Genomic DNA, 9953 nt, shown 5'->3' with positions numbered 1-9953 from the left:
GAACCTACAGCTTCGTATTCTTGAGAAGGCTTACCCGGCTCCATTTGATTTTTGAAAAACCTAGGCCCAAACTCCCAACGAGTCCACAAAAAAACTCAAAAACGGTCTTGATTTTGTCTACCTTATTATATAATCAATATTTTGGGTCTACAGACCCTTTTTTTTTGGCTGGGAGAAAAACAAAATCTCCGTCGTTTGTGAAAAGAGCAAAAATTCAAACCCAAAATAATGGAGTAAAATAATTAATATCAATAAATTCAGATTTGAATAATTGGAGAGTTTATAATACTTTTATAAAAATCCTTTGACATTGATGTTTTATCTTGAATTTAAATATTTTAGTAATCCATTACATAATCGGCGTTAATATCCGGTGCAGTAATAAACTTATAGTATAAATTTACTAAATTTGATATTAAAATACTTCAGATTAGTGAATAGAGAAAGACTACATAGGTATAAAAGAAGTATATCTATTGATATATATATATATATTCACAATTTACCTTCTTCTTTCAATTCTTTAATGATTCTTTCATATTTTTCATCTCTTTCCTTTTGAAAAATTTTCAATTCTTGTTCAAATTCATCTTTTGATAACCCATTTGACCATCTTAATTTATAAAAAGGATGATCTTTTGGTAAATAAGTTTGACCTTTTAAACCATAAACATTTTCTCTAAAAGTACCACCATTAACTGAATATTCAGTTTGTGCAACACCTCTTTTTTGTAATTCTGGTATTAATAATTCAACAATATCTTTAAAAGTACCTGGCCATCTTGCATATGCAAAATTGAAACCATCCAATCCAGTTTCTTCAACCCATGCTTCTAAAGTATCTGCAACTTCTTGTGGAGTTCCAATGAATTCTTTAGTTGTTGAACCACCAATTGCAGTATCTTGAGCAAGTGAACGTCTTGTAACTTTTAAATCTGGATTATTTTTGGTTAAATTATCAACTAAAGATCTCATACCATTTGATTTAACGTATTTCAATTCTTCATCCCATTCATATTCACTTAAATCAATACCAGTCCAACCGGCAAATAAAGCTTGTGCACCTTCTAAATCAACATATTTTAAAATATCATCAAATTTTTCCTGGGCTTCTTCATGTGTTTTACCCAAGATTGGAGTAATTTGAGTTAAAAATTTAATATGATTTGGATCTCTACCAAATTTTTCTACAGCTAAATATTTAATATCTGCAATTGATTTTTTCAGAATTTTTAAATTTCTTCCACCAACAAATACAACTTCTGCATTTTCAGCTGCAAATAATTTCCCCTTTGATGAAGTACCAGCTTGAATCACTAATGGGAATCCTTGTGGGATAGGTTCATTAATAGCAGGACCTGGAACATTAAAATATTTCCCAACATGATTAATTTCACGAACTAAATCAGGATCTGCGAAAAATTCACGTTTTAAATCATAAACAACAGCATCATCTCTCCAACTTGATAGTAATAATTTATAAACAATTTGAACATATTCCTCGGTTTTGATATATCTTTCATCATGTTCAGGTAATGGTCCACCATTTAATAATTGTCTTGCAGTACTATTCAAATAACTTGAAACAATATTCCATCCAATTCTACCTTTTGTTAAATGATCTAATGTAGCTAATCTTCTTGCAAAATGATAAGGATGTTCACTTATAGTACTAAAAGTTAAACCAAAACCTAAATTCTTAGTGACAGCAGCCATTGCAGTAACAGGAGCACTTGGTTCATTTTTTGGAACATTTAAACCAGAAGTTAAAGCAGGTGCTAAATTATGACCAGATTCAGTTTCTGAACCTCTATAATCATCATAAATAGTTAATGCATCACCAATGAATACACTATGGAATTTCCCCTTTTCTAATAGTTGGGCTAATGAAGTCCAATATTCCAAGTCTTTATAATTTTTTGATTGATCTTCTGGTGATTTCCATTGACCTGGGAATTGATGACCTGAAGCTGCATTTTCAAAAGCATTAATGATCCATGTTTTCTTTGGTTTGGTTGTCTGTTGCCTCTTTGGAGTTGGTTCTGTCATTGTATGAAAGTCAGTGGAGTGATTTATAGCAGTGCATGTCATCTTGAGGCAAATTTGGTGGATAATTTTGAATTTATATAGAATCCGATCAGCTAATATGCCACAGTTTTATGAGGTGGGCAGATATCAAAAATCATCAGAAAAATAAGTACAAGAATTTCAACTTTATCAAGAGATAACCTTTAAGAGATCTCAATTGGCGAATAACGAGCCCATGATATCAATAACCAACAATTCAATGTTTGTCTAATTGGTTTTGGAATACTCATGAAGACAAAATGTCAGTGAAACTTTCCCAGGAACAAAAATTCTATTACACCAAAAACCGAAACGCGAAATTGTCCATACAAAATAATGTATTTGAACAATTTAACAATTGAATTGAAAGAGTGTTGATGATTTGAAAAGAGAAGAGAATGATTGGAGGATATACTGTGATTTCTTAATGCTTCTGTAATATTAGTTTCCCAAAAACAGCAGGTGAAAAATGGTTTAATTTCAAGATCTATTCAAAACGCAAAAGTACCCCAGATTACAAAACTATACAAAATCCACAAAATGAACTAATACATAAACAAATACAGCATCCTGATCATCAGGTTGTAATAGATATAGCAGCTACATGAATTACAAGTCATTGTTTCTAATCCAAATTCACAAATCCAGATTCAAACCGTCAAATTTAAATCTTGAAAATTCCCATATACGGAAATTATCAAAATGTATAAAAATCAAGGGATTCCCAAATTTAATTTCCTTTACTAAAAAACCAAATCCCTAAAAGCTCATCATTTCAAAGTTAATGAACTGGATCTCACTACTCAGAATAGAAGAGAACAATCATAGTCATTACATCAACAGATTAACAGAGAATCCTTATTTCAGTTCTTTTTTTTTGTAAGTGATATCAATTGTGTTTTGTGTCAAGTATAAGTATAGCGGCTAACAAGTTGATCATAGAACATTATTACAAATTAGAAGTTTTATCAATAAAACATTGGATAACTTCAAATCTTTTATTAGAATGTCATCTTCATTTGGGTTACAAACCATTTCATTTGCATTTTTTGGTGCTGTTTTCATGGGTGTTTCAGCGGCTGCTTCTGTATTCATCTTACCTTTATTAGCATTATCATTCATCTTTTCAGGTTTAGTTGTTGTTTTCAGTGGGTTAAGTTATACTACGTTCAAGATGGCTTCATCAAAATATAATAGAACTGTGTTATTATTGAATAAGTTATTAAGAAAATTAGCTGATACTATTCCACCTTCTGTTGGGTTTCAAGAAGTTTCACAAGAAAAAAAGACAATCTTTGGTGATTTTATTACTTTGCCATCTTTAAATTTATTAGAAAGATTTGAATCTCTACAATCAAGATTAAACGGTATTTTCAGATCAAATGATGAAAATGATTCTTCTGTTATCAAATCCAAGGAGTTAAATGGTATTGATTTGAATCAACAAGGTCCAGATCCAGAATCTTTCCAAATTGAAAATCAACCAAATACAGTTATTGATTCAGATGCTCCAATAATTTATGATGATCGTTTCGATAATGAAAATGATGATACACTGAATGATGAATTAGAACAAGAACAAGAAGATATACCTTTATTGAATGGGAATGGTGATTCAACGAATACACCAAATCCTTCACCTATTGATCAAGCTATTAAAGATGGAGAAATTGATCAAATTGGCGGTAATAATAATTAACAATTATCAATTATAATATTGATGAAATTTTATTCCTTTTTTGCTATTCATTGGATTTGGAGATTTATTGCTTATTTATTTAGCTTATGATAAACATGATTATTTATATAAAGATTGTAGATCTACAATATATGTAATAAATTTCAAAATGTAATATTTGATTTTTTTATAGAATTTGACTCATTTTGTTATCAACAAGCACAATCCTTCCATATCAAAATCAACATGCATTATAAATTAATATTATAATTTGTTTGAAGTATAAATTAAATTCTAAATATACTGGTGTATCTTCAATACTTTCAGGGATGAAGTCTTTAGACTGTTCAACAGCTATTATTTGAAATTGGAATCATTCATGGAGATATAACCAAAAGAAACGTAGCATTGTTTATAATTTTATAAAACATAGAAGAAACAAAAATTGAAATTAAGGGGGGCGGATCTCAATTTATATAATTTTTAAATTTTCGAGATCTGCACTAAGTGCGACTGATATTAAATATTCCATGTGATTTCTATGATAAGTAACAACACAAAGTAATCATGGTATGGCGGTAATCTTCATCATGGGAGAGTATTTGATATTATGTTCATTATTGTTACTCAATTTTAACAAGAAGATTCAAATCTCAATATGACATTTGACATTATACTAAATAAAGAGTCTTCATGAAAGAATGATCAATGAACTACATCAACAATTGATTTCCAAAATAAAGATAATTGTATATATAGATTGTAATGTAAGTCTTTTCAACAAGAACAAATCATATATAGATTATAATCAACATGTTTATTGACTCAATGAGTTTAAAGAATCATATAATGGATCAATTCAATTAATCATTAATCAATCAAGATTATAATATACTTACTCAATTGAAGTTCCACTTGAAACATGATAAAAACTGTTAAGATTAGAAAAAAAACTAGATACAATGGACAAAACACCTGTCAAATATAGTTAGAAGAGGCAACCAAAAAAAGACAACATTCATGGATTCTTCAGTAAAACATATGAGAGGTTGAACAAAGATAGAATTTAGAAACAAGAATAATTGGAAAATTAAAGGGAATTTCTTTGTGTTTATATAATTTCTCACAGGGCGGCTAATTTGAAATTGTGAAGTACGAATTCATTCGATTCGAAAAACTTAGATTCGATACGACTATATAACTTTTCCATTCAACTCATATTGTCAAAAGTTCGATGATAAAGCTTGTAGATCTACGAAATATTAATTTTCAAATGTAATTTGATTTCTTTTATGGAATTTGACCTGAACTATTAACATCAAGATCAATCATTCCATATTGAAATCAACATGTATTTATAACATCCATATATAGAGGATAACATTGATCTATTAATCAATCATACATAGAGTTATTATTCTTTAACAAAATTTTCCAAACATTCAATCAATGAAAACAGTTGGAATAAAACAGAACCATGTCTAAAAATGGAACTATAATATTTTAAGAACTAACCAGAACAGACGGTATCATCAATATAAATAAAAAAGCAATTAAAAGAAAAAGTTTTTATATAGTTTTATAACATCAAAAAAAGCTTTGGGAATTAAAGGGGGCAAATCGATCTCTATTTATATTGTTTTTTCCCCGGGAATATAAATTAGGCGAAATTTTGTATAACAGTTCTATAAAGAAATTTAGTAAAGTCAATGCTTAAGTTGTAACAGAACAATATTTGATATAGAAACAAAAAGAAAGATAACTTTAAATGAATGAGATCATGTAAGGAGCCTTTGAAAACATTATCGTTAAACTACATCAACAAGTAATTTAAAATAAGATGATGATTTTATATATAGATTGAATTGTAAACAATGTTAACAAGAACAAATCATATATAGTTTATAATCAACTTGTTTATTCATTGATATCATGAGTTTAAAAATTCAGGTAATGGATCAATTATTAACGATTAATCTATTAAGATTATAGCATACTTGCCCAAATTATACAAAACATGATTCAAAAATTAAAGGCGCCCACAAATTTAGAGAATAATGGTCAAAATACCTGGCAAGAAACCTCCAATCTTGTACTAAAACATTAATCCGAGTAGATTCTGTGATATGATTTCCAAAGAAATTTTGTTGACCAAAAAACGCCAACATCATCATGTTAACTAATATGAAAGTTTTTTAAGCTGAGGAAATATTGAAAAAATTAAAGGGAGTTTCTTTGAGTTTATATTATATTTTTTTTCACGGCCGCTAATCTGAAATTTTGAATTCATAGACTTGTACTTATATATAATTTAGTAGTATGACTACATTAATTATTTTCTGGAAAATAACTTAATTATCCTTTCAAAACATGATATAAAGATTAAACGATAAAGATTGTAGCATTACAGACTCAAGTGTCTTGAAATGTAATTTGATTTCTTTAAAGAGTTTCACTCATTTTGTGATCAATAAGCTCAACTTTCTATAACAAAACCAACATATATTATAACATTCATTTATATACAGATGATTACATTAATATCAATCAATCATATGAAGCTGTTATTCTTCAAAAACCTTTTTAACTTAAGAGCTGACAAAATTTCATAATATGAATAATTCATCATATTATATTAGCCATAACCAATGATCAAAGAACTATAACCAATGAACAAAGAACTATAAACCATGAACAATATTAAAGATACATGAACAATTTGAAGCTTTCTATATATTAATAAAACATATCGATAAAAATTCAGGAATTCAGGGGGATTTTGCTATATTTATAATTTTTTTGGAGATTTAACAGCGGCTAAATTTCAAAACGTCAAATTAATTAACTACAAACAATTAAAATGAATGTACTATGCTTATGTACCAAAAATCAACATTTAAATTGAATGAATCACAGACCTAAAGATCTTATTAGTAGTTATCAACCATTCTAAAGCCATTTCAAAACAGGAGCAATTTTAAGTAGAAGCAATTAGCATTAAGCAAAAAAATAATTTTTATACCTGAAATTCTTTTCCAAAAAACCAAAATAGTAACTTCATTAAAACATAATCGACACTGAAACAGTCTTTTTAGAGCTTCACCAATACAGCCATACATAGTAAGCACCGTATGATATCATACCAACAGCTTCAGACACAAATACTGCACCGAGTACATAATCAGTCCATCTTGCCAATCCTAAAGTAATTTTTTTTCCTATGAAACCAGCACCAAGAAAACAATAGAGCGCAACACTAGCTACTCCTAGAAAAACCTTCCAATCTGTTGATAATGTAGCGCCTATATCAGCATATTCACCAATTTGCAGATTTTCAGGCTTGTAGGTCTCTAAAGCATCTTGAAGTTGCGAAACTTTGTTTTTATTTGAGTCATTTGGCAATTCAAATAGATTTATTAGCCCTAAGGATATTAGTGTAATGATTGTTATACCTAATAACACTGCTTTTAAGTTCTTGTAAAATTCTCTAGCTTTCTTGTTGTCTCTTTTGAATGGAGAACCTATAGTCTCAATGCTCATTTTGATAAAGTATGTCACGATATGTTCACTAACAAGTGATACAGTAGTTTTAAGAAGTGAAGCTTGGCTGCAAAGCTAAAAACAATACTCAGTTTTTACAATAATTCTTGGGTCCCGGAAATCCCGGGTAAATCCTTACTATAAATATATATTTAATTCCATAAAAACCCGAGAGTCTTTCCCCCTTAGATGACAGTGGTTTATAAAAGTGGATACAATACCACAATTGAATCCTTATGAATTATATCAACATCATAAAAACATTAGTCCGGCTCAAAATTTTAAGGCATTAGATTTTGATTACAACGAGCTGGTCACCGAGCTCAAAAAAATTAAAAGGATATTGGTGAAAAATCAAGCACGGTTGGCCGATTATAATTAACTGGGATTCACAAATATGATCTAGATCTGATGATTATACATTTCAGAATGATACTTTCTTATCTGGTATACTAATGTCAATCTTTGATCTTTGAATTCACACTTGAAACGTCAATGAGTTTATTTTGCTTGTGATCATTATCTTTCCATTGAAGTTCAAACACTCAAGGTGTTTATAAATTTCTGATGAACAAAACTATGACTTTTCAGCTTTCAAAAATTCATATACCCTCAAGCAAATAGTTCATCTGGTGTCACAATATTTCAATATATAGGATCTACAATTGAGAAAATCAATATATAGTAGCTGGTCATGTTCCAGAGTTTGTGAAACTCAATTTGATTAATATATTGATAGTTTGAACCATTTGGTTAAAGATGTGATCAATAGTAATTTAAAATGTATCTTATATGTAAGTTAATCAGTTGAATCTACAAATGTATAATTTGAATGAATAATAAATCATGATTTTCTAACAAGAACAAATGATTAATGTTTAAAATCATTATAAGTTTCTATGTAGAATATCAATCTGTACATTAATATAACTTTTAATAATATGAATAAAAGATGTGTAAACTTTATTCTTTAAAACATCAAAGTATAAGAGTGTGGACTCCTGCTAGCTGGTAAAATTTAAAAGACATGATCACATATTGTGAAAGACTGCTGGAGTGAATAGTTCTTGAAGCTTAATTCAAAAGTTTTGATTTTTTATATGAGTGTGGAATTTAAAAACATCACTTTTAACATAGATATGATGAATCAAAGGATTTGTAATTATATAGTACTAATAACGTATAGAAGATTGTTCAAAAAATCAGGAATTTTGGAGATTTTTATATAGTTAAGATCCACGGCGGCAAAGTTTAAAATTGAAATTGAAGTAAGCTATATTTAGATATCTATCTTGATTTCAAAAGATTAATTAAGTTGATTGATGTATACACTAGTTTAATTATTTGAAGTCAAAATCAATCCTATACATAATCACTAGTGTTTATTGACTTATAATAGTAGTACCTAATGTCCTAATTATCAACAAAACTTACTCCTGATGAATACTATCGGGACCGGAACTACTCGGGAGCAATATTCACCCGAATAATTTTCACTTTTTTCATGTGTAACTAAATTACAATATTGTAGATATAATAGCGATACGTAGACACCTAAACAATTTTCATATTAAGCTATGTACAACGTATCAAATTTCAAATGGCTGCTTTCAATGTTAATCAATCATAAAAATAAAGATCAATCAAGATAAATAAATCAACTGCATCTCAAGTTAACTTAATAGGGCTTACATTACAATAAAGAAACTTAATTGAAAATCAATACTCAATCCATCAAGTAGAGCTACATTAACAACTATTCCATTAATGATAATGATATATTGAATATATAGATTGAATTGCGAATGGTATCAACAAAAACAAATCATATATATAGTCCATATTCAACATGTTTATTGATCTAATGAGTTTAAGAATCAGGCATTCTGGATCATTTTAATCTAATCATTAATCAATCAAGATTGTAGTATACTTACCCAAATTGCGCAAAACAACTAATTAAGATACAGATTTAACATAAGGGCAAACTTTAAACCAACTGAAAGAGAAATTTTAATTGAAATTGAAATTCGTCCATTTAAGAGAAAAATCTTTATCAAAAAGTGACCAGATAATGATCATAGCTTTGATAATCGATAAATATGAAACTTTTAAGAATGGAAAAGAATTTGAAAATTAAAAGGAATTTCTTCTGTTTATATAATTTTTTTTTCATGGCGGCTAATTTAAAGAAAGAAATTGTAAACATATACTAGTAGGGAAAATTACTAATATATTGCACTAGTACAATATCTTCTGGATGATACGTAGTTATCCATTCAGAACATGATAAAGATTGTAGTACTACAGCAGTATCAAGTGATTAATTTAAATTGTAATTTGATTTCTCAATGGAATTTGACTTGAATTAATAAACATCAAGATCTCAATCTTTCCATATCAAAACCAGCATATATTCTAACATCAATGATGAAACATTATATGTCTATAGTGAATATTTAATCAATTATATTACAAAAGTTATCCATATACATGGTAAGACTTTATTTGGTAATTATCAACGTTCTAATTTATGATTAAAAGGTATAAATTGAATATATATATTATTGTTAAAAGTCTGGTGAAAATATTGGGAATTTCTCCTCTTTATATATGCGTAGTTAACACAGCGGCTAATTTGAATTTCATAACTATCTAGTAAATCGAT

General features: G+C 28.4%; 3 protein-coding genes across 3 annotated transcripts; 1 reads left to right on the top strand and 2 right to left on the bottom strand.

Moving 5' to 3' along the window:
* Positions 1–495: 495 nt before the first annotated feature.
* BN7_5684 (LLM class flavin-dependent oxidoreductase) lies at positions 496–2091 on the bottom strand (the record flags this gene model as incomplete). Its single annotated transcript, XM_011273752.1, has 1 exon — positions 496–2091. One exon carries the CDS (start codon positions 2089–2091, stop codon positions 496–498), a length of 1596 nt encoding a protein of 531 aa, XP_011272054.1.
* Positions 2092–3073: 982 nt separating this feature from the next.
* On the top strand, positions 3074–3766 carry BN7_5683 (Aspartyl/asparaginyl beta-hydroxylase; the record flags this gene model as incomplete). Its single annotated transcript, XM_011273751.1, has 1 exon — positions 3074–3766. The coding sequence occupies one exon, from the start codon at positions 3074–3076 to the stop codon at positions 3764–3766; it is 693 nt and encodes a 230-aa protein (XP_011272053.1).
* Positions 3767–6844: 3078 nt separating this feature from the next.
* Positions 6845–7285, bottom strand: BN7_5682 (uncharacterized protein; the record flags this gene model as incomplete). Its single annotated transcript, XM_011273750.1, has 1 exon — positions 6845–7285. One exon carries the CDS (start codon positions 7283–7285, stop codon positions 6845–6847), a length of 441 nt encoding a protein of 146 aa, XP_011272052.1.
* Positions 7286–9953: the final 2668 nt, after the last annotated feature.

Source organism: Wickerhamomyces ciferrii, contig 00227 (assembly GCF_000313485.1).
Source record: "Wickerhamomyces ciferrii WGS project CAIF00000000 data, strain NRRL Y-1031 F-60-10, contig 00227, whole genome shotgun sequence".
In the NCBI taxonomy this organism is placed as follows: domain Eukaryota; kingdom Fungi; phylum Ascomycota; class Saccharomycetes; order Phaffomycetales; family Wickerhamomycetaceae; genus Hansenula; species Hansenula ciferrii.
Note: the sequence above shows the minus strand (reverse complement) of the source record. Positions and strands in the feature narration are given on the sequence as shown.